Source organism: Eulemur rufifrons, chromosome 15 (genome assembly GCF_041146395.1).
Source record: "Eulemur rufifrons isolate Redbay chromosome 15, OSU_ERuf_1, whole genome shotgun sequence".
Taxonomy (NCBI): domain Eukaryota; kingdom Metazoa; phylum Chordata; class Mammalia; order Primates; family Lemuridae; genus Eulemur; species Eulemur rufifrons.
This window is the reverse complement of record NC_090997.1, coordinates 9,169,546-9,195,723: the sequence shown is the minus strand read 5'-3', so window position 1 is coordinate 9,195,723 and position 26,178 is coordinate 9,169,546. Positions and strand designations below refer to the sequence as shown.

At 36.3% G+C, this 26,178-nt stretch overlaps 1 protein-coding gene across 1 annotated transcript in view; it reads left to right on the top strand.

Moving 5' to 3' along the window:
- KIF6 (kinesin family member 6) overlaps nucleotides 1-26,178 on the top strand; it is a 372,644-nt gene that overhangs the window by 78,680 nt on the left and 267,786 nt on the right. Inside the window, exons 4-5 of the mRNA XM_069488531.1 lie at nucleotides 12,171-12,318; nucleotides 21,558-21,667. Of these exons, the coding sequence (XP_069344632.1) occupies nucleotides 12,171-12,318; nucleotides 21,558-21,667 (258 nt within the window). The remainder of the gene's footprint in view (nucleotides 1-12,170; nucleotides 12,319-21,557; nucleotides 21,668-26,178) is intronic.

The following is a 26,178-nucleotide window of genomic DNA, read 5'->3' as shown; positions in this document are numbered from 1 at the left end:
TGGTCTTTGTGTTCCAGATAGGGACTTGAAAAGAGTTTTTGGATGTCAGGCATCAAAGGAAATTGAGGAAAATATCTGCATTCTTTCTTCCTCTGCTCTGAATCTCATGACTTTCCTAGAGGCTGTCCCCCAGTCCTTGGTACTGTCTCCATTTGATATCTGCCTTCAAGAGGAAAACCCTAAAAAAATTAGTAATTATTTTCTGTTTCCTATGCTATTAATCCTATTATTATAATAACATGTTAGTGATAAAGGCACATCCTTTGCTTCTCTCTGAATAGACGACACAGATATTTTAAGGTTAATTTTCTGTCCTACATCTAACTATCCTAGATAGTGTTGTTATAAAACAGTACTTTGCAGGATTTTACCATGTAATTAATGAAAATCAATGTACCCCAGATAAAAGTATTGTAAATCTGTACTACAGTAATACCTGTAAGATTCTTACTACATGCCATGTCAGTAACAAAGGTGTGGTTTTAAGACGAGAACAAATGAAAAATATTATATCGGTAATTTAATTGTATAAACTTAATCTATTATATTAATCTTAATCTGTTTATTATAATTAGCCCTCAAATTTTAAAAAAATGAAGCCAGTAACTGAATCTCTAAGACTTTTATGTTATTTTTTCCTATGAAATTCTGGGGAGAGCAATTTTAGAATGACTATTTAACTGGAAATAATTCTAATGAACACCCTTGGTCATTAGCTTTTAAAAAAGATAGTAGGTTCACTCCATAACTTAATTAGGTAGTAGAAAGAATATTATATTTAGAATCAGATGGACTTCGATTTTAGTCTTATCACTTACTATGAGTGACCTGGATGTAGTTAACTTCCGTAAGACTAAACTTTCTGATGTGTGAAGTGAGGGATAATAGAAGTTTCAGAAGAGATTTCCTGGAGAAAAGGAGGAAGAATGTGTTAATGAGAAAAAATTATGAGTTCAGTTTTGATCAGACTGAGTTTCAAGTGCTACAGAAAAATGTAGATATATACATTTTGATTGACCACTTTAAGACTAGAGATATTTTAGTTTATTGAGACCATATTCTTAATAGTACTTGGTAAGATGATATTTCACCTCTACTATCTATAAACAGATAGTAGGATATATCTCTCATAACATTTTGTGAACGCTATTCCCTCTTGTTCTCCCATGTCTCTTCTCATAGTTGTTCATAGAAAATTCCTCATATGATAACTGCCCAGCCAAGACTGGCCTCCTCACCTCTGCTCTCATGCCCCTCTAGTACCCAGTAATCAACACTTAACTACACCAAACCTGCATAAACCCGTCAGTGGCTCCCCATGGCCTGCAAGATGAGCTTGACATTACTCAGCTGAACAGCCAGCTAAGTCGTAGGTCAGCCTGCACACTCTGCCTTCTGTGCTGCTCCTTTCCCCTCATTCCATATGAGTGATCCCAATCGGGCCACATCTTTCTGCTTCAGACTCTCAGCTCCTAAATCTCATTAGGTCATTACGTATCCATGTTGTAAATAAAGCCACAATGAATAGCAACTTTGTGAGATGTATTTTTATTTATCATACTATTCCAAAGGACAATTTTCCTCCTTGCTTATTGTCCATTGAAATCAAAGCATCTTTGAATTTTTCCAAGAATGTGCAAAATTCATTTCACACAAAATTGAAATCAAGTTAGAAGGTCTTATTTAGCAAGTACTTTTGAGACTACAAGTATAGAGAAAAAAGCTTTATAACTCAAATATAAACTAGAGCTCCATATGGTCTGATCTGTGTACAGTATCACTTTTGAAAGTATGCAAAGCTCAGATTGCATTCAGGCTTTCAGGCACTTCAAGGGGTAAGAGAGTGCATTTTTTTAAATCATTTTTTCATTTCAAATCATTGAGGGGATACAAATGTTTTTGTTACATGGATAGGTTTATAATGCATTAGTCAGGGCTGTAAGTGTGCCCATCATCTGAATATTGTTCATTGTACCTGTTAGGTAGGTTTTTACCCCTGCTTTCCTCCCCTGCCCCACTTCTTGATTTCCAGCTATTTTTATTAATATTTCTTTTGTGCCCATGTGTGCCCATCAATTAATTCCAAATTATTAGGGTGTACATGTGATGTTTTTTTTTTCTATTCTTGAGATACTTCACTTAGGATAATGGTCTCCAGTTCCATCCAAATTGCTGCAAAATACATTAATTCATTCCTTTTTATGATTGAGTAGTATTCCATGGTAAATATATACCACATTTTGTTAATCTACTCATGAATTGATGGGCACTTGGGTTGATTACACATCTTTGAAATTGTGAATTGTACTGCAATAAACATTCAAGTGCAGATGCACTTGAAAGAGAGTGCATTTTTAACGTGATGCAAACATCTTAAATATCCTTTCTCCATTGCTGCTTCTCTCAGCATCCTCCACATTTACGGCAACTATCTGCTGCCCTCCCCCACCATCCTGTAGTTCTCAATTTTCCATTCTCCATTCTCTTTCAAAACCCTTTAGACAATTCCTCCCCATAAAGTAGTCCCTTTTATCTTTTCATTTCTGTCCCTGTCTTCCCCACTTCTTCGCTTGGATTCTTGGATCTCTGTTTTACCTACTCAAATGGCTGGAGGACCCAGAGCTCCATTCACATTTGCAAGGAAAAGGATGGAGTCTCCAGGAAAATACAATTTTCTCACTTAACCTTTCTAATGAGAAATCTTTGTAGAGGACTTTCTATAAATTCTTTATCACTCTCCCAACCTATGTATAAATACGCCATTTGGGGATTTTTTTTGTTGTTCTAGATTAATGTGCAAATTAGAAGATTATGTAGGCATAATATAGGCACATGCTCATATATTTAAAGGTGCTTATCTTGCTAATTATTTTGTTTGATCTTGCATTGCAAGTTTCTTGAGAACTTTTTTTTCCTATAAATTCACATAGCACACAGTACTAGGCTTTTTGTATAATATAATGGATGATTTAAAGAATGTGGTTGATTGATTTACTGACAAGAGAACTCAGTGTTACAATTTTAGGGAAAAGTATTTTCTATTTTCTTTTGTACCCCTACAAAAGAAACCTAAAGTAACCAGTTCAGATTTTATGCAAGATTCTGTCCAAATAAAATTCTATAGACAATGGATTTTCCCACATTATTGTATAAAACTTTGTTTCTTCATTTTAGTTGCCTCCTTAGATTGTCATCTGAAAATGATTATGTATTTAATTAATCTAAGTGTTTATTCTCAAGGGTCATGGAAAATATATATGTCAGAAATGCTACAGTAAATTTATTTTTCATAATACAAATAAGATAAAAATGTAGCCTTTGCTTTTTAATAGTATATGCTGGATTTCAAACTGAAATGTATTTCAGAACTGAATTGTATTCAGAAGGGGTCATTTTCTCCTATTGAAGTTTCATGCATTTGTTATGTTTCCAGATTTTAAGCTGCTTATTATTAATACTAGACAAAATGGTTTCTGTAGAAACTTGGGAAATAATAAACAACCTCATTTAGAGAGCACTTTGGCCTGGATTTGGTCCATGAACTTATGGACGTGAAGCCATTTAGTATGCTTAAGGTCTTGAAGATCCTTTCAAGAGAGACTGTTTGGATTATGTACCCCATGGTGTGTTTGCCTCTTGCAAAGTGTGGTTTGAAGTAATTGGGACAAAACTGTGAACAAAGCTCTGAGAATCATAGAGCTGGAAGGAAGCTCAGGAGGTCCCCTTGCTTAGCCCCTGAATCCAAGGAGAAGAATTTGAAAATCATTCAAGACAGGCAGCCGCTGATCCTGTTTTGTGAGACATCCAAGAGTGAGAGTCCTGATTGGGCCAAAGTGACTGTTTTGGTAGAAGGAACCAACATTCTTGTTTTTCTATCACATTTTAAAATTTATGAAATGTGAACAATGATGGGAGAGATAGCCATTCTCTTTCTTGGGTGGTTGATGATATGAGGAGGCTGCTTATGATATTTTAAAACCTGGGAGATGCTTATATTTAGTTCAGTTTTTTGTTGATATATATATTTTTTAAATCAAAGTGTTACTCTCTTAGCATTTACTGAGTCACTTTATACCAGGGGTTGCAAAACTTAACGTTCTATAGAGGGCAATTCATCTGAAGTAAACCAGCGAGGGCTGTAGGGAGTAGTAGTATGTGTGCTTAAATTGGGGAGCTCAAGTCCTGTGGGCTAAGAGCATTCAGATTGAGGTGAATTTTTTTAAAAAGGACAGTGCCAACCAAACAATATGCTCTGCTGGCTGTATTTTGCCTGTGGGCTCTTCTTGGTAACTCTAGTCCAATAACCAATATGCTCACAGCTTTACAAATTAACACTTAGTCCACATTTGCAGTTTTATTTTTCTCACAAAAACATATTTTGGATGCGTAGGTTAACTCTTTCTAATCTGGATATTCTTGCCTTGGCTATTCTTTTCTAAAAAAAATAGCTAATGATTTGATTTAGGTTGGCTAAAGTTAGTCCTGTGACCCATTTTATCAGGACTTACAACTAAATCAATGTGTCACAGAAGTGAAGCTGTAAATGACCTTAGGATGCTCTTGCCAGAACGTGCTTTCAGAATGGGCAGAATCTATACCAGGGGAGCTAAACTCAAATCCCTTTAAGCAGGACCTCCATGTTGCACACCTCCAAAGAGCATGATTTTCAGTCGTCTCCCTGAACAGCTGTGCACCGTGCAGCTCTGAAGCAGCCCTGGCATTCACACGGACTACGCTGTGAGCAGCACTGTGTTACTAGCAGTGCAGTGATACAGCCCTGCCTTCAAGTGGCAGCAGGTAACATACATTTGGGAAGCAGCTGAGTCTAAGACATTAGGGAGTGTTGGGGACCATGGAAAACTGGAGAACACATGTCCCCTAAAAAGCCATTCAAATTTAGATAAGTTTAAACATTCCCGTATGCTAGATTCACTGCTGGCTTCAGATCCCTGGTTTAAATCAATGGACAAGAGATGTCTTTCAGATTATTCTAGAAACTTTGTGTTAGAAATAACTCCTGGTTGCGTATAACTGAATCCCAACTCAAGAAAAGAGGACCTCTTGGCTCACATAACTGGGTCAGCTCAAAGAATTGAAGGGAGTGATGTAAAAACCAGGACCTTCACGACTTGAACTGGGTGCCCGACACAGCCGTATTCCTGCACCCATCTGACCCTTGCTTGAGCTTGCTTCCTTGTGCAGAAGGGAATTGGAGATGGCCTCTGGCAGCCATGGCTCAGGGACCCCAGCAAAGAGAAAGCTTTTTTCCTTCTCAAAACCTATACAGGGACACTCTTATTTGCCCTTCTTGAGGCATGTCATCAGCCTCTTGGAACACTGGCTGTTACAGACAGGGAAGGGGCTGGGGGACGGTGATGGAATGAGGTGGTGCGATTGGCCAGGCCTGAGTCATGCACCCCACACACCTGCCTGCTCCTCCTGAGCATGTAAAAGCGGGTGGGGAGCCTACTACCAGAAAAATAGGGACTAAGGAAGCCTTCCAGGCAGAAAAATATACCTCTCAAAGTCTGCTACTCTCTCAGATTCCCCAGAAGGGTAGACTTCCCCACTTTTTTTTCCCTCCCTTCTCTTTTACAGCATAGAGAATGCCCCATGACCAAAGCTTGCTGGAAATTTTGCAAGTTCCATGGTTATTTGCCTTAACAGATGAGATTATTTTTATATATAGCAAAACAGAGTTGTTTTAATTGTGTTAATTATGGGTTGCTATTGTTTTTGGTTCAAATGCCTCTTCAAAATTTATGTACTCTGAGATATTCTGAAAGTGAGACAGTTAAAAGTCACTTGCCATATTCCTCCATAGAAGACAATGGGTTGCACCATATTGCCGCTTGGGGCTGCTTATGAGGACTGGAGGACTGTATTCTAGAAAGGGGGCTACAGTGGACAGAAATTAACTATTCTGAGGATTTCAAAATAATGGAATTTCACCTACTTGGACTTTAAGAACTGTATGAAAGGCAAGTTGGGGTAAGGGAGTAACTATATATTTAAAATAGGAGACCTTAATTTTTATTCTGTTCCAGATTAGTCTTGGTGACATTAAGCAAAGATTTTTTACTCAAATTAAACATAAAGATAGCATATTTCTGTTAGCTTAAAAACTTCTATTTTTGGCCAGGCGCAGTAGCTCACACCTGTAATCCTAGCACTCTGGGAGGCCGAGGTGGGCAGATCGTTTGAGCTCAGGAGTTGGAGACCAGCCTGAGCAAGAGCGAGACCCCGTCTCTACTAAAAATAGAAAGAAATTAGCCAAACAACTAAAATATATTCAAAAAAAAAATTAGCTGGACATGGTGGTGCATGCCTGTAGTCCCAGCTACTCAGGAGGCTGAGGCAGAAGGATCACCTGAGCCAAGGAGTTTGAGGTTGCTGTGAGCTAGCTGATGCCACGGCACTCTAGCCTGGGTAACAGAGTGAGACTCTGTCTCAAAAAAAAAAAAAAAAAAAAAAATTCTATTTTTAGTTTGGTTTATTTGTGTTTCCTGAGTAATTTTCTTTATTTCTATAAACAATTTTTAAAAATATAAATATGTGTTTTCCTTTGATTCTTAATTTTTCTAAAGCTAAACTGTTAAATTAAGACTAATCTTTTTAGGTACCACCTCACCTGCTCTCTCTCTCCTCTCAAAAATGAAGTCAGCTCTACCTGATTCTCTAATTTCAGCCTGGTCCTGAGTTAACCAGCAGTTAATGCATAGTTTCTATGACTATTTTTCAGAAATACCTGAAAAATATCCTTGGAAGAGATGCTTCTGTTGGGCAAAAAGTAGTTAGAAGACCTCTCATGGCATCAATTATAAAATCCATGATCCTATTATTGGACTTCGTTTCTTTTTTTTCAACCATGCTGTCTCTTCGAATTTGAGGGGCTACAATTAATATCTTTTTTGACTTAGTGAACTAGATCGTCATTACAATAACAATTTGTTATTGGTTACTTTTGTTTAGATATAGTATAAGGAGATTCTTAAAGCCTTCACATCAGGGGGTAAACAAAATGTGCAGATAGTCCAAACAGTCTTCTACTTGGAGTCTAGCTAAACAAATAAGGAGTAATAAAAGTGAAAAACTAAACTTTAAAATGATTTGTATTTTTTCTAGCATGTAATTTTGATGTGTATGGAGCAATACTTCAGCTTATGATCTCCAAAACGGTAGAAGCTTTATTTTTGTTTTATTCATGCAAATATTAAAAGATAAAAAATGACAAAATAGCTTTATAATTTAAACTTCTTGGGAATATGCATTTTGCAAAAGGAAGGAGAGGATTTCTACAATGGAAATTTCATTGGATCATCAAACTCTGGGTTTATAAAGGGTTGATTTATTTACATATCAGGGCTGTCTCTAGCTGAGATGGATTAAGCAGTAGCCTGCATTGTTGATTTTAGGAAGTTCAGAAATATTTCTGAACAAGAATGTCCATCTCATGGTGCATTGCTGAATTTTATCATTAGATTTTCACTCCTTTGATTAATTACTATTCCCTTGTTCTGTCTTTAAAAATACTACTGAAAAGGTGGTAAACACATCTAGTTACTAAGAACTTAGTATAGATTCTTCTTTACCATTTTATTATTATAACAGCTTTGTTGAGATGTTATTCACATACAAAAATTTATTCCTCAAAGTAGATAATGTAGTAGCTTTTAGTACAAATGTGCTACCATCAATCACTATTATTTAATTTTGGAACAGTTCGTTACCCCAAAAAGAAGCCCCATACCATACCCATGAGCCATCACTCCTTATTTACCCTTTCTTCCAGCCCCTGTCAACCACGAATCATCTTATCTCTGTGGTATTTGCTTATTCTAGACATTTTCTATAAATGCAAGCACAATATATGGCCTTTTGTGATTGGCTTCTTTCCTTTAACGTAATGTTTTCAAGTTTTATCCACATTGTAGCATGTATCAATACTTTATTTCTTTTCATTGCCAAATATCCCATGGAATGGACATAACACATTTTATTTATCTATTCATCAGTTGGTGATCATTTAGTTGTTTCCACTTTTTGGCCATTATGAACAGTGCTTCTGTGAACATTCATTATAAATTTTTGTGTGGACATTTTTTTTAATACTGCTGGCTATATACCTGGCTGGGTCATATGGTAACACTACATTTACATTCTAAGGAGCTACAAAACTGTTTTTCAAAGACACTATACCATTTTACATTTCTAGCAACAATGTATGAGGGTTCCAATTTGTCTTCATCCTCACCAACACTTCTTTTTTTTAATTTTCACCAATGCTTCTTATCTGTCTTTTTTATTTTAATTATGCTAGTGAGTGTGAAGTGGTACCTCATTGTGGTTTTGATTTGCATTTCCTTAATGGCTAATGAAGGTTAACATCTTTTCATGTGCTATTGGCCCTTTGTTTATCTTTTTAGAGAAATGTTTATTCAAATCCCTTGCCTACTTTTTAATTGAGTTATTTGTCTTTTTATTATTCAGTTGTAAGTGTTCTTTATATGTTATGTATTATGGATATGATGACAAGTCCCTTGCCAGATAGATGATTTATTAATAAAAACATTATCTCCATTCTGTGGGTTGTCCTTTCACTTTCTTGACTGTGTCCTTTGAAACAACAAAAGTTTTTTTATTTTAATGAAATCCAGTTTATTTTTTTTTCCTTTGGCTATTTATGTTTTTGATGTCATACTTAATAAACCATTGCCTAATCTAAGGTGATGAAGCTCTTCTCCTAAGACTTTTTTCAGTTTTATCTGTTATATTAGGTCCATGATTTATTTTGAGTTATTTTTTATATATGGTATGAGGTAGGGGTTCAGCTCCATTCTTTTATAAGTGGATATCCAGTTGTCCAAGCATCATTTATTAAAAAGACTATTCTGTCAGTTTGTTGTTGTTGTTGTTTGTTATTGTACTTGCTGTCGCTGCTTGTTTATTTAGTGATTTTTCTGGACTAATTCTGTAAAGTCTATATCTTTGTCATGTGCAGCCTCTGAAATCTCGGCTCAATTAGCTTTGTGGTCAGCTAATGATTGGACAGAGATTTCCTTAAGTGTCTTGTCCCTATCAGTTTCCAGGCCCCCACACAAGGGGCTCTGCGTGTGTGTCGAGGCATACCTTCAGTGCACTGAAAGTTTATAGCTCTATCTTCTCACTTGCTGTTTGTGCAGAGTCTCAAGGCCAGAAGTGAGATTTAATGCCCTTCTCAAGTCTTTTCTGTGTACACACACAGCCTTGCACATGTGTGTGGCCTTCCACAGGCCCAGGAATATGTCAGAGCTCTACAAAGCTTCTTATAGACAGCTGATTCCACGGATTTTCCTTTTTAAGTTTTTGGTCATCCTCTTGTTTACCTGACTGGTATTGCAGCCTTGGACAGCTGTGATGTTAAACACTTGCCACTGATTGTTTTCCATAAACACCGTGGGGACAAGGCTGCTCTCACTGAGTGAGCTCTGAGTCAGATCAAACATAGACAAGTACTATCAGTGGGGCTTTTCCAGGGAGCTGCCAGACAGGTCAGAGAATGACAATTCTTTGAAGATGGGGCTTTTTTGAAGAGCTCCAAACTTGTACTGGTCCCTTCAGTGGTTGCTAGGCTGCTGGTTTTCACAGCTCCTGTGTTTCAAGGCTATTGTTTTTCAAGGCTACCATGGAGCTGGGGAGCGGGGGCTGAGAATATTCAAGTTAAAATCCCACAAAGCTCACTGTTCCTACTGAGTTTCAGCTGTTTTTCTTGAATAAACACTATTTGGATTGTTGTAAGCCTTTGGATAATTTCCAGAGTTCTGAAAAAGTTGATTTTGACAATTTTTGCCACTGATATTGTTCTTGTGGAGGAATGGATTTTCAAAGATCCCTACCCCACTATTTCTCTTTGTTTATTTTTAATTAGTATTATCCCTTAGGACAGATGAGACTAGAAGCATATGAAAAGGCCTAGTGCCCAGTGAAGAGTGTACACAAGGTTGAATTGGAATAGGGGCTCTACAGAAGGAACTGGAAATAAATTTTGCCTGTTTACATTTCTCTATTTAAATTTTTAATTTTGGCAGTATGATAAATAAATATCCATGGGAATATATACAGGTAGAGCCTATATTCTTTTTATTTTATACAGTGTTCTATGAAGCTATGCCATTTGGTTTTCCATCCCACAACAGATGGGGGTAGGGGGAGCACATGTTAGAGGTAGATATATTAGGCCAACTGGCAGTGGGAAAGAAGATTTAAGTATAAAAAAGAAGACATAGCATAGTGGGTACAATGTGGTGTGCTACAGAAGCAGTCCCCAAACTTTTTGGCACTGGGGACCGGTTTCATGGAAGACAATGTTTCTATAGGTGGGGTGGGGATGGGGGTTGGGGAGGCAGAGTGAGAGATATGGAGCAGCTGTAAATACAGATGAAGCTTTGCTTGCTTGCCTGCCTCTCACCTCCTGCTGCCACTCACCCCTGCTGTGTGGCATCCAGGTTCCTAAGTTTCATGGAAGACAATTTTTCCATGGATAGAGGTGGCAGGGGGCAGAGCTCTGCAGCCCAGTCCCTAACAGTCCACGGTCCAGGGGTTGGGGATCGCAGTGCTACAGTATTCACTTTGCATAGGCTATATCTATATCAAAATGAAAATATTAATTTGTACTCTGTACTCTTTGCTTTTAAAGATAGATAATGTCTAATATATTTTAGAAAGTTTTCTATCAAAAATCAATAAAATGTTTAAAATATAATAGTTAAATTTATAGACCTCATTTACCTAGAGCATTTATGGCGGAGTTAATGCCATATATCCAAATGATATTGCTATTGGGACATTGCTATTTCATTGGTAACAAATTCTGTTGAGGAAAAAGATTCTATCATCATCCACCTAAATTCATCATGGTAGTTCCAACATCTTAAAAGTTGAGAATTTCAACAGTATATTGTCTCCATATGAAGATACATAAAGTAAAACGATTAAGCTTCTCAAAAGTAGAAAGGTAAATCACACAATACTAATACTTTTTTGCACACTCCCTGTACTAATTCCTTTAAGTTTATAAACACCAATAACAACTTCTACCTACATAGAAAAAGATGCATTGATTTGTTGCAGAAGACATTGTTGTTAGTTTAATAGCTGCATAAGGTGCTAAGGACTTAACTGACCGCTTCAGAATAAGCTCTAGCCAAACCTGTGTGTTTTAAAGGGGCATCATAATGATTGATCACTCAACATGTGGGCATGGAAGCATACAAAACATAGAACTGTAGACAGGATCTCAGCAGAAGTAGTAGAGCAGGAATCCTAATGTGAATAGTGAGCAGTAATCTCAGAGGGACCATCTGTTGAAAAACCCACTCACAATGTGGATACCATTAGCTGACATCATCATAGCTAGTTTGATGAAATCATCTCAGAAATCAAGGAGCCACTTGTAACAAAAAAAAAAAAAGTAAAGCTGCAAAAGTTTACTGTTCCATGTAGCATAGATAAAAGACCCACTTTCGAATGTCTGCATCATGTCATGCAAATTATTAAAAACCTACATTACAGGTGGTGGTCTACAAAGGCTGAGAAGATTTAGGGTTCTTAAGACCACCATCAAATCAAGGGCTATTGTGCAGAGCTGGAGAACACATATGGACGAGCATCGTCTACAAAAAGTCTTTCCAAGAAAAGAGTGGAGGGAAATTCCTAGAGGATTTTCAGCTGGTTCTGAGTATTAAGTAGGGAATACACTACAAGGTACATAGCTGCAGAGTGTGTGTCTGTGTTCTAGGGAATGGCTGCCATGTGAGTATTTACCATGTGAGGTATTCACCATATGAGGTTGACAATTTGCCAAATTACAGATTTTTTTTTTCCCCAAAACTTTTTTTCAACATACTCTCTGATTCAAGTCCAGTATACTAAAGATGAAGAAAATATTTAAGATGACTGGACTCCCTTTGAGTCCATTACATGTCCTTTCTTAGAGGAAAGGGTTGATGTGGTGATGTTCCTGGATAAAAATGTAAATTCTGTCTATGAATTTCACATACATAGCTATTTCTATAAATTTCCTATAAATATCTTTTCAATAGTGTTTAATAAGGTAGTTATTAGAATACAGGGTCTAATACATATGTAATTAGGCATTTTGATATTAAAAATGTGTCATTTCTTTATTGCAGTGTCCTGGCAGGTTACAATGGTACCATCTTTGCATATGGGCAAACCGGCAGTGGTAAGACATTCACTATCACAGGCGGGGCAGAGCGTTACAGCGACAGAGGCATTATCCCACGGACATTGTCATACATTTTTGAGCAGTTACAAAAGGTACAAAACTAAATCCATTTTGTATTTGATATAGTCAGCAAAAATTTACTATGGACAGAAAATTTATTATGACATTTTGTTATATTGTATCTAAATGAGAAAGTATTATTATGTAATAACTCTGGCCTTTGCCTTTAAAGAAACGCTACGGTTTTGCTGGAGAAGTGGAAATTAAGAAGGTGCTTCTCATTAAAGGGCTGAAATTTCAACAAAAACTCAAGGAGAGTTTCTTCTGATACCCCCATGGAGGTTCAAAGAGCAGATAACACCTTTTACCACCTAATATCTTATATTCCTCATTAGGAAACTGAGGAATGTCTTTGTGCCAAAACAGACGTTTCTTTTAGCTACTAAAGCACTGATGAGGATAGTATGATTGTTACCTTTTCTCGTTTTAGATAAAAGTCCAGAGGAATTTAACAAAGTATAAATCCATAAATTGTAACTAATATTATTATGAATAGTTCTTTATCTATGTTTTATATATATATATATATTATTTATTGAGTGCCTCCGAGTACCATTTGTTTTATCAGATTTTGATGTAATATATAATGTAACTAACAAGGTAGATATCCTTATTGACATTTTATAGTTGGGAAAACTGAGCTTCAGGTTAAATATTTTTCTCTGGGTCCGTATCTTGTAAGTAGCTGATCTGGAGTTCCATCCCAGGTCCGTCTGATGCCAAAATCCCCTTTTTACGGATATATATAATATATATATAATATATATATATATATACACACACACACAGCCTCTATATCGCAGAGTGGCTTTATTTTTTTGGTTGTGGTTAAACAAATGCCCTATAATGAGTCACTTCACTTCTCTTGGTTTCAGTTTTCCCTTCTCTGAAAGTAGGGATTGAATTGTACCAAAGACTATCCAGTATCCCTACTAGTTTCAATAATTCCTTGGTTATATTAATTCTGTAAAACAAATGTCTTAACTAGGTCAATGTGACAATTACGCTAAAATTTCTTGACTGTATGGTGTTTATATTTTGAGTTGCAAAGATGAGAAGAAATTGCTGAGATCTGCATAATTCTAATTGCCATCCATAAAGTAGCAATTATCCATTAGTTCAGCTCATCTCTCACTAGCTCAAACATGCCAACTTTTCATGCCAGAAAATTTAGAAGAGAAAGGCTTGAGTATAGCATATATTTTTAATCCAAAGCCACTTTTTTCATTTATTCATTTTTTTATTGTTTATTTCAGGATGTTATGGGGGTGCAAATGTTTAGGTTACATATATTGCCTTTACCCCACCAGAGTCAGAGCTTCAAGTGTGTCCATCCTCCAGATGGTGTGCACCACACCAATTAGGTGTGAATATACCCAACTCTCCTCCCCTCCCACCTGCCTGACACCTGATAAATGTTACTACTATATGTGCCCATAAGTGTTGATCAGTTAATACCAATTTGATGGTGAGTACATGTGGTACTTATTTTTCCATTCTTCTGATACTTCACTTAGTAGAATGGCCTCCAGCTCTATCCAGGAAAATACAAGAGGTGCTATATCACCATTGTTTCTTATAGATGAATACTACTCCATGGTATACATATATTATATTTTATTTATCCACTCATGTATTGATGATTGGGTTGTTTCCACATCTTTTCAATTGTGAATTGTGCTGCTATAAACATTGAAGTGCAGATGTCTTTTTTATAGAATGTCTTTTGTTCTTTTGGGTAGATGCCCAGTAATGGGATTGCTGGATCAAATGGTAGTTCTACTTGTAGCTCTTCGAGGTATCTCCATATTGCTTTCCACAGAGGTTGTACTAGTTTGCAGTCCCACCAGCAGTGTATGAGTGTTTCTACCTCTCCACATCCATACCAACATTTATTGTTTTGGGACTTTTTGACAAAAGCCATTCTCACTGCGGATAAGTGATATCTCATTGTGGTTTTGATTTGCATTTCCCTGATGATTAGAGATGTTGAACATTTTTTCATATGTTTACTCACTATTATTCTGTCTTCTTTTGAAAAGTTTCTGTTCATGTCCTTTGCCCACTTTTTGATACGGTTGTTTGATTTTTTTTTTGCTGATTTTCCTGAGTTCTATATAGAGTCTAGTTATCAGCCCTTTGTCAGTTATGTAACATGAAAATATTTTCTCCTATTCTGTAGGTTGTCTGTTTGCTCTCATGATAGTTTCCTTGGCTGTGCAGAAGATTTTAATGTGATCAGGTCCCACTTATTTATTTTTGATGTTGCTGTGATTGCCTTTGGGGTCTTTTTCATAAATTCTTTGCTTAGGCCAATGTCTGTAAGAGTTTTTCCAACATTTTCTTCTAGAATTCTAATAGTTTCACACCTTAGGTTTAAGTCTGTTACCCACCGTGAGTTGATTTTTGTGAAAGGTGAACGGTGTGGATCCTGTTTCAGTCTTCTACATGTGGCTATCCAGTTTTCCCAGCACCATTTATTGAATAAGGATTCTTTTCCCCAGTGTATGTTTTTGTCTGCTTTGTCAAAGATCAGATGGCTATATGAGGATGGTTTTATATCTGGGTTCTCAGTTCTGTTCCACTGGTCAATGTCCCTGTTCTTGTGCCAGTACCAAGCTGTTTTAATTACTATAGCTTTGTGGTACAGTTTGAAGTCTGGTAAATTGATGCCTCCCATTTTGTTTTTATTGCTTAGGATTGCTTTTGCTATACGGGGTCTTCTCTGGTTCCATACGAAGCATAGAATTATTTTTTACAGATCTGCAAAAAATGATATTGGTATTTTAATAGGGATTACATTGAATCTGTAGTTCACTTTGGGCAATACAGACATTTTAACAATGTTGATTCTGCCAACCCATGAGCGTGGTATGGTTTTCCACCTGTTTATGTTCTCTGCTATTTCCTTCCTCAGTGTTTCGTAGTTCTCCCTGTAGAGGTCTTTTTTCTCCTTAGTTAAATATATTCATGTTATTTTCTTTGTTGCTTTTGTAAAGGGTACTAAGTCTTTGATTTAGTTCTCAGTTTTACTCTTGTTGGCATATAGGAATGCTACTGATTTCTGTATGTTAATTTTGTAACCTGAGACTTTGCCGAATTTGTTTATCAATTCCAGGATTCTCTTGGCAGAATCTTTGGGGTTTTCTAGGTATAAGATCATATCATCAGCAAAGAGTTATAGTTTGATCTCTTCTGTCCCCATTTGGATGCCCTTGATTTCCTTCTCTTGTCCAATTGCTCTGGCTAGGACTTCCAGCACTATGTTGAATAGAGGTAGTGATAGAGGGCAACCTTGTCTGGTTCCAGTTCTAAGCGTGAATGCTTTCAATTTTTCCCCATTCAGTATGATATTGGCTGTGGATTTGTCATATATGGCTTTTGTCATTTTTTGGTAAGTCCCCTCTATGCCTATTTTTTTAAGCGTTCTTATCATAAAAGGGTGCTGAATTTTGTCAAATGCTTTTTCTGCATCTATTAAGAGGTACATATGGTCTTTGTTTTTGCTTCTATTTATGTGGTGAATTACATTTATAGGTTTATGTATGTTGAACCATCCCTGCATCTCTGGGATGAAGCCCACTTGGTCGTGATGGATTATTTTTTTGATAAGCACCTGAATTCGGTTTGCTAGCATTTTATTGAGAGTTTTCGCATGTATATTCATAAGGGATATTGGTCTGTAGTTTTCTTTTTTTGTTGCATCCTTTCTTGGTTTTAGTATCAGGGTGATGTTGGCTTCATAAAATGTGTTGGAGAGGATTCCTTCTTTCTCAATGTTGTGAAATAATTTCTGCAGGATAGGCACCAGTTCTTCTTTGTAGGTCTGGTAAAATTCAGATGTGAAATAATCTGGTTCAGGACTTCTAGATATCCAGGTACAAGAAGCTCAAAGAACTCCTGGGAGATTCACTGCAAACAGGAAGACACCATGACACATAATCATCAGACTGGCCAAAATAAAAATGAATGAGGCCCTCTTACAAGCTGTAAGGTGAAGAAAGCAGGTAACCTACAAAGGAGAACCCATCAGACTAACTGCAGACTTCTCAACTGAGACCTTACAAGCCAGAAGAGACTGGGGCCTCAGTCTTACTCTTCTCAAACAGAATAATGCCCAACCTAGAATCCTGTACCCCACCAAACTACATTTCTTATACAAAGGAGAAATAATGACCTTCTCAGACAAACAAAGACTGAGGGAATTCATCAAGAGAAGACTTGCCCTCCAAGAAGTACTCAGAACAGTATTACACATGGATCAGCACAATAAGCACTCGCAAGTGTAAAATCATCCAAAAGCTAAAGGTCAAAGGCCAGATACCACAATGGCTCAGAGAGAAAACAAAGCAACAAAGTTCAACTGAACACAATAAACAGAAATCTGCCCTATATATCAATTCTTTCAATAAATGTAAATGTCTTGAACTGCCCACTAAAGAGACATAGGCTGACCAAACTGATAAGTGTACATAAGCCAAGTATCTGCTGTCTTCAGGAAACACACCTAAACCACAAGGATGCATTCATACTCAAGGTGGATGGATGGAAAACAATATTTCATGCAAATGGAAGCCAAAAGAAAGCTTGCATAGCAATTCTGACTTCAGATAACTTAGTCTTCAAGTCAACAAAAGTAATGAAAGACAAAAATGGATACTATATAATGGTGAAGGGTATAATTCAACAAGAAGACATAACAATTCTAAATATTTATGCACCTAAGTTAGGTGCACCCAGATTCATAAAGCAAATCCTACTTGATCTAAACAAAATGATAAACAACAGCACTGTAATAGCTGGGGACTTCAACACCTTTCTGACAGAACAGGACAGATCCTCCAAGCAGAAAATAAACAAAGAAACAATGGACTTAAACAGAACCTTAGAACAAATGAGCCTGACTGACATTTACAGAACATTCTATCCAAAAACCACTGAATATGTTTTTCCCGTCAGCTCATGGGACATTCTATAAGATTGACCATATCCTAGACCACAAAGCATGTCTCAAGAAATTTTAAAAAATAGAAATTATACCATGCATCTTCTCAGACTACAGTGGAATAAAATTAGAAATCAACTCCAACAGAAACTCTCATCTCTACACAAAGTCATGGAAACTAAACAACCTTCTGCTGAACGATTATTTCATTAAGGAGGAAATTAAGATGTAAATCAAAAGATTCTTTGAACTAAGTGATAAAGGGAGACACAAGTTATCAAAATCTGTGAGACACAACTAAAGAAGTCCTGGGAGGAAAATTTATATCCATAAATGCCTACATCCAAAAGACAGAAAGATCACAAATAAACAATCTAATGCATCATCTCAAAGAACAGGAAAAGGATGAGCAAACCAACACCAAACCCAGGAGAAGAAAAGAAATAACAAAGATCAGAGCAGAACTCAAGGAAATCAATAATAAAAAAACTATATGGAAGATTAATAAAACAAAAAGTTGGTTCTTTCAAAAGATAAATAAAATTGACATGCTTCTTGTTAGATTAACGAAAAGCAGAAAAGAAAGGACTCTAATAAGCTCAATCGGGAATGAAAAAGGAGAAATTACAACTAATGCCACAGAAATACAAAATATCGTCTATGAATATTATAAAACCCTCTATGCACATAAACTTAAAAATGTGGAGGAAATGGTCAAATTCTTAGAAACACACAGACTCACTAGGCTCAATCAGGATTCCTGAACAGACCAATATCAAGTACTGAAATTGAAGCAGCAATCATTTACTCATTTATTTCTGACATTACCTATTTTTTTTTGTTCCCACATTTCCCAAACTAGAAATATAGTTTTTATTGCCATGGCCTAATGTGGAAGCTGATTGTTTTGGAACGATCATTGGAGTTGGTGCAAACTGACCTGATTCTAAGAAAGTGTACTACTTACACCATGTGGCCTTGGAGCAGTTACTTAATGTCTCAGTCTTACAGAGTTGTCATGAGGGGCTGAAGATACTCTATTTAAAGATGTCATCCAGTTCCTGACACACAGTATATGCTCATTACATTATAGCTATTACCACAGCCATTAATATCCATGTATATGCATGTAGCCAAATTATCCCTGACCAATTTTAGAGAATCCTTTGAAAATCTTAGAACAAATGATGCCAATTCCCCTAATTAAGTTAAACATAATTTTAAAAATCCTCTCCTAATAGAAAATATATTTTGTCCCTTTAAAAAGTTCATTGATAGTTACTAAAGTACAGTTCTAAAAGTCTAAATGTCTCCCAAATACTTCATTAGATTCATTGTTTTGGATTTGTTTGTCATTGATATTACTCTAAACCCCTTTTCATTTTGAATAATCCTAAATAACTTACTAGACTTGCAGAGAGCAAATTGGACCCATTTATAGCCAAGGCAACTCTTCGTAAATAGATTTCCACAATGGGGCACAACACATTCATTATAATCAAAGTGAGCTGTGGTGCAGTAAGTTAGACAACTTGAAGTGTATCATGAAGTTTGTTCACATATAGCTGAAAAGATGCAGACTGGTACTCAGAGGTCCCCACTTGATTGGCCCCCCCTTAGAGGGCCACATGGAGCTCTCTAGAATTCTTAAAGGAAACATTTGACTTATGCAAAGTCTTTGTTTCAAGATAAAGTAAGAGCCTAGTGCATGCTAGGTCCTGAAACGCCTATGAGTATGATAGCAGCACAATTTCATTGAATTTAAGAGAAGAAAATTGATTTCATTTATTTTAGAAATCCCTGCTCATTGTTTTTGAGTATTGTGAAGTTCAAACTTGTTTCGGGGCAGGAGAAAAAACTGTCTGCAGGAAACATGTGTGTTACATTAGAATCTGGCAATCCTAAACACTAAAAAGGAGTAATAAGGAAAGGTAGCTTGCCACATAGCTCAGTGAATTTTCAGTGTATATTCCAGCAAAAGTCCAGAAAATGCAGAAGCTGGGTGAGCCAAAGGCATTATACCTATCATCTCAGGGCAGTAGACCTGCCATTTTCCTGACTTTTCATGATTTATTCTAATTTCTGGAAGAAGAGAGTTTCTCCACTGCAGACAAACATATAAGTTGGATGTCCTTTTTGCTTTTCTTTTGGATGTCCTTTTGGTTTCTTTTTTTTCCTTTCCTTTTATATTCACATACTGAATTCTCCATTTGAAGGCTTCCAGAAATAATAATAAAAACAATAACAACAGCAATATAATGCCAACAGCAACAATAATGATTCATTGATACCTGTTTTGGGCCACACATTTTTGGTAAACTTTTAAATATAGAGACTTATTTCTCTTATTTGTCTGTCACCAGCAGCTATGCAAGATCAGGATTATTTTCCCCATTTTCATGGTGAAATAACTGAGGATAAAGGTGTGGGATCACTCAGTTATAAATGGTAGATACAGTATGCCTCATGCTAAGAAGAGCTCAGAACTGTGTGCTAAAATTTCAAACCATAATCTCTGGGATATTTCATATATGTTCAGGTGAATTTTAGAAATACATCGGTTTAAACAGGATCTAAGAATGTTGCTGAAGGACCCCCCAGGGCTTTAACGTGCTCTGGAACTCTCTAGAGAGGGAAGAGTGTGAATGTTGACCGTGCAACAATTTCTCCCAGGAGTATTATATTTCAAGGAATATTTTAGAAACACTGGATTAGACTAGCAGCCAGACTAGAGTCTGTCTAGTGTTCATAATCTCTGATACCTGTGCTAAACCAAGCCACAGCTTTAAGAATTATGTTGAAATGAAAGACGAGGACACTAATGTAATCAATAGGAGAGGCTATTCATCAGGATAAGTATCAGCAGAATTTGTAGCATTTGGTGCAGAGAAATTTGCTTAGTATTTCAGTTCATGTTGTCACCTTCACAGAGCACCAGAACACAAACCTCAGCTGTAGCTTGAGTGTTTTTATTAGTCATGTGCTGGCTGAGAGTTGCCTTAATTGTTCATGTATTATTTTGTTTGTATGAGATGGTAGTATCTTCATTTGGATAGTTTGAGCCATTTTATTAGACCAAAGAGTCACTAATTTTAAACTGAAGAACATGTAGAGATTCATTATCTAATATACTCACTTTAATGAGTTTGAAAACTGAGGCCTGACATGGTAGGAGCTCACAGCTGGTTGGAGCAGAAGTCCAGCTTTTGATTTGCAGGCTGCTGTTCTTTTCCCTGTCACTATAACTTGGTCCTCTCTGTCTTTGAACAGCATCTGTTAAATGGATTGTCTTGGATATGGGTGAGACTTAATCAGGAAGGTGATCATAAGCAAATTTTCTCTGTTAGCATCCACTTTGCCAACCTGCCAGACTTCTTGCCACAAGACACAAAAATATTCTCCTCTTGTGAGAAGCATGATAATATTTGCAGAAATGGAAGCATTTGTATTTTGGGAGGAATGAGAAGAAGGTGCTATTTTTGGATATTTTGTATTGAAAATTGAACTTTCTCAAGAGCTGAAAAAATTCTCTATTACACCTCAGAAGGAATGGGTCTGTTTTGTCTATTGGCAGAACTGAGATTAGGATCAGTCACTTTGATGTTTAGCCTCATTACATTGATGCTTATGTCATTATATTTTGGCAATGACCCACAGAAAACATCTCTCTCTAACCTACAGCTAAATATCCTTGATTTGCCCCCTTGGGCCAGAAAAATTAACTCACGAGCGGGGTACCGGCAGTGAACTATTAATGTCCACTCTTACCTGACTGATCTAAACTATTTTCTGTCCTCTTGAACTCACTGTGATTGTTATCTATTTATGTCTTTAGAAAATTTTGAATATTAGAAAAGTAAAAAAAAAATATGATTAAAGATGGAAACTATTTTGCTACTAAAATTTTTAAACGAAAATAGTAATCTGTGCTCTTTTATGAATAGACTGTTCACAGAATGTAAGTTTATTTTTTTTTGGTAACCTTTTTTGGGGGAGTCTGGAAAGTAAAAAATGGTGTGTTATACAGTTCTGCAACCAATTTGGCTCATTGTAAGTATATATTGACTTTTTATGTATAATGTGGAACCAATAAAAAAATAACAGACTGAAGTTGCTTGTAATCATGGGTGTTGGCCATTAGAAAAAAAGCTTCATGCATATGGTAACGGGCAACTTGAAAGTATCACGAACTGAAAATGTAAACCATATAAAGTGAGAGAGAAAAGGAGAAAAACTGTGAGGAAACTACAGTGATAAATGTGTTCATCTTCCTCTAAGCTGAATCATTTATAGCCATTAAATAATATCTTTCCCTTTTCCAATCAGGACAGCAGCAAAATATATACAACACAAATTTCCTATTTGGAAATCTACAATGAATGTGGTTACGATCTATTGGATCCAAGACATGAAGCCTCCAGTTTGGAAGATTTGCCGTGAGTAGCAGAACAACAAAGAATGGAGGGAAATTACTTTCAGATGTTCCCTTCAATTGTTTTCTTTGAAACTGTGTATGTTTCTGGTCTCAATCATAATTAGTAAATATTGGATAACAGAATCTTTTTATAATATAATGGATATTTTTTTCAGTTATGACAAATGGACAGTAGTGATGGGAACTAAAATTGCCTGTAACTCATTTCTTGGGAAAGTCTCTTTTGGAGTTGGCACAAGAGAGTGCAGTGAATGTTCTCTGAGGTTGGGTGCTTGGAAGATTGATGGGACATGACAGTACTACTTTACTCCTGCCACATGAAATCCTTTTACTCCTCTAATTGTGGCCTTTTTTTTTTTTTGAGAAGTTATTCTAATTAGAGTTCAAGCAGCAATGAGAGAATCTGAAAGAGATAAAATAAAATTTTAAGTTTTCCCCAAATGCTTCTCTACTATCATTAATACTCACATTGGCAATCATTTGATCAGATTGGCACTGATTGTTTCATGACTGAAATTTAAATAGAGTCTTCAGAGATTATCTTTAATGGAGTAAGTTGCCCTGCCAGCATTTATATAACATTGCTTAATGCTTGTTTGTCTGCCTAAATTAGACATATATTAATTGGTAATAGTTCATATACTTTTGTGTAGACAGCTTCATATATCAGAAGTAGCCTACAGACAAGAAAATGTATTTTTAATATTTTTCTTATACTCTAAAATACTTTAGAAATACATATTAATTATACACCCAAAGATCAACAACCAGTTGATTATTTCAGTTTGCAAAGAAATTCAGAAGAAATAATAAGAAAAATAAGTTATACTCTTTACACCACCCTTATATGTATTCTTTTATTAATATTGGTTGAGAGTTTTTGCTTATCATCTTCTTTATGCTTACAATATTTATGAGAGGGACTTAGTAAAGGGGACTATTGCTTAAAATCTAAATATTTGTATAAGAATTAAGAGAAAGGAGAGATTACTGACTCTGTGGAAGGAAGTGACCTTAAAAAAACTGTTAGAATTAAAGTCTACAAAAAAGGTAAGACTGTTTACATAGGAAAGATACAACATTAAAGGCATGAAGGTGTGGTTGGAAAGGCAGTATGTTGAGGAGTGCTATGGTATGAATGTTTGTGAGCACCAAAACACATATATTGAAGCTTAATCACCAATGTGATGGTAATAGGAAATAGCGCCTTTGGGGAGGTGATTAGATAATCAGGTGCAGCTCTCATGAATAGTAGAATTAGTATCCTTATAAAATAGGCCCAAAAGACTTTGTTCACATTTCTTCTACCATGTTGAGGACACAGCCAGAAGTTGGCAGTCTGCAACCTGGAAGAGGGCCATCAGCAGAACCCAACAATGCTGGCAACCTCATCTTGGACTTTCCAGCTTCCAGAACTGTGAGCAATAAATTTATGTTGTTTATAAAGACATCCAGTCTATGGAATTTTTTATAGTAGAGTGGACTAAGACAAGGAGTCCTTAGAAATAAAAGCAGAAAGGCCAACTGAAGCCAGTTTTGGGAGGGACTTGAAAAACAGGCTTTTAGTGTGAGATTAGTCTTTATTTTAATAAGTTTCTTGTTAATTATTAGTTTTTAGCCTCCAGTCTAACCTATGTATCTTCAGGCTAAATCTTGCTTGAAATTGATTCCAACAAACCACATCTACACCTAAGAGCTTGAAGGCTGTTAATAGTAATCCAGGAATGAAGGGCTTGGCTATGATGAACGTGGAGGAGAAGAGATAAATTCAATAAATATGCAAAAAAAAGAAGACCCCTAAGGCAAACACAGCAAAAACAAAAATAAATAAATGGGACCTGTTCAAATTAAAAAGTTTCTGCACAGCCAAAGAAACAGTCACGAGAGTAAACAGACAACCTACAGAATGGGAAAAAATTTTCGCATACTACACATCAGATAAAGGACTGATAACAAGAATCTATTTGGAACTTAGGAAAATCAGTAAGAAAAAATTGAACAACCCTATCAAAAGTGGGAAAAGGACATGAATAGAAATTTTTCAAAAGAAGATATAAAAATGGCTAACAAACATATGAAAAAAATGTTCAACATCTCTAATCATCAGGGAAATGCAAATCAAAACCACAATGAGATATCACTTAACTCCAGTGAGAACGGCCTTTATCAAAAAGTCCCAAAACAATACATGTTGGCATGGATGCAGAGAGACAGGAACACTCATACACTGCTGGTGAGACTGTAAACTAGTGAAACCCCTGTGGAAAGCAATATGGAGATACCTTAAACAAATTCAAGTAGACCTACCATTCTATCCAGCAATCCCATTATTGGGCATCTACCCAGAAGAACAAAAGTCATTCTATAAAAAAGACACCTGCACCCGAATGTTTATAGCAGCACAAGTCACAATTGCAAAGATGTGGAAACAACCCAAATGCCCATCAATTCATGAATGGATTAGCAAAATGTGGTATATGTATACCATGGAATATTACTCAGCTATTAGAAATAATGGCGATATGGCATCTCTTTGGTTCTCCTGGAGAGAGCTGGAACCCATTCTATTAAGTGAAGTATCCCAAGAATGGAAAAATAAGCACCACATGTACTCACCAGCAAACTGGTTTCCCTGAGTGCACATTTGGGAATAACACCAGTTGGGTATCGGACAGAGGTGTGGGCTGGGTGGAAGGGATGGGTGTATACCTACTTGATGAGTGCGATGCGCACTGTCTGGGGAATGGACACGCCTGAAGTTCTGACTTGAGGGGATGGGGTTGGGGGGAGGGTATGGGTGCATACCTACATGATGAGTGCGATGTACACTGTCTAGGGAATGGACACGCTTGAAGCTCAGACTCGGGGGGATAGGGGGGCATGGGCAATATATATAACCTGAACTTTTGTACCCCCATAATGAGCTGAAATAAAAAAAAAAAAGAAATAACATAAATTGATTTTACCCAGCATCTTGGATTTGATTGAATTTGAAAAGAATTTGTGAATCATAGAATGCTCTCCTCATTTTACTGATCAAAGAGATTAAGCTCAGAGAGGTACGACTTGCCCAGAGTTTCAAAGCTGACTGGTTAATGGTACAGCAAGGATTAAAAAGCAGATACTCTCATTTTCATGCCAGAGTAGCAAAAAGAGCTTCAAGATTTTTATACTGGGGCCTAGAGAATTAAGAAGTCATTGACCTAAAAAGGAGATTTCCATTAGAAAACTTGATTGGGTAATGATGATAAATTTTACATATATACTTTGGTATCTGACAGTACTCTACTAGATGCTTATATTTACAATAAATTCCTCAGAGGTGGGAAGTATGCCTTACTGGCAGCCTCTCTGCTGCTTAACCCACAGTCAGTCATTCCTTCATAATTTTTAAAATAGTTTAAAATTATCTGTTGAATTGAAACTATGGAGTAGACTTTTTGAAAACACGTATATAGAGGGAGACGAACAAGCGTGAGCTCTATTCATCTGAATCTAATTGATATGATTAGGTGCAGCCTAACTATGGGAAGAACTAGGAATGGGAAAAGTCCACTGAATTCTAAGAGAGGTAGTATAATGTAGAGTAAAAAATATTTGATTAGAAGTCAGGAAATTGGGTTCCAATCACAGTCCTGTACTCTTAGATAAGTTCTTTCATTTTTCTGGGTTTCTCTGTCTATAAAATGTTGATTAAATAATATTTCACAACCTTTCAACCTCCAATGTCTAGAGTTAAAAGATTGTTGACCCTCACAGGATATGACTTATTTGGTGACTTTTCTCTCCTTCACAAAAGAATAAAAAGTGATTTTGATATTTTCTAATGTCCTCCTTCTACAAAACAGCAAGCCTCTTGAGAGCAAGGACAATGCCTTGGTTCACTCTGTGTCCTCTACCCTTCTCAGTATGGTTGGCATTTGGAAGTAATTCTCAATGTTGACCAATTTGTCTCTATAGATATTGCTGGCTTTCTATCTTCTTTTCTACTGTTCCTTCTTTAGTATCTTTGTCCTCTTGTTGGAGAGTGAGTTCACCAACTCAAGTTAGAAGAGAACCTTAGTTACAAAACAGATGTTTTCAACAAACTACATCACATAGACAAAAAAGTGGTCTGAAAGATGTTCTTCTTATTCTTATATTTTGTACTATAATTACACAACAACATATCCCACTGAAATAAAAATGTTAAAAGAAAGAAGATTCCCATATCCATGTCTATAGCCTATTACTTCAAATATATTCAATACTATTTAAAATAAAATTCCAGAACAATTTAAGAATTGGATAGTCCTTTGGTTTGGAGATAATGAGATTTAACTGGCATTGAGTCTGCTAGTTTTCTAGGGGTTTTAGAAGGGTTTATCTTTTACTGACATTATAAAGTAATTCTTTATAATGGAATTCAACTTTTGCTATTCTTGAATTGGATTAAGTGTATGCACTGTTAATCTGGTGTAACACATTCTTGAACTAGGACAAACTCTAATTCTGAAGTTCTATCTGTCTGGT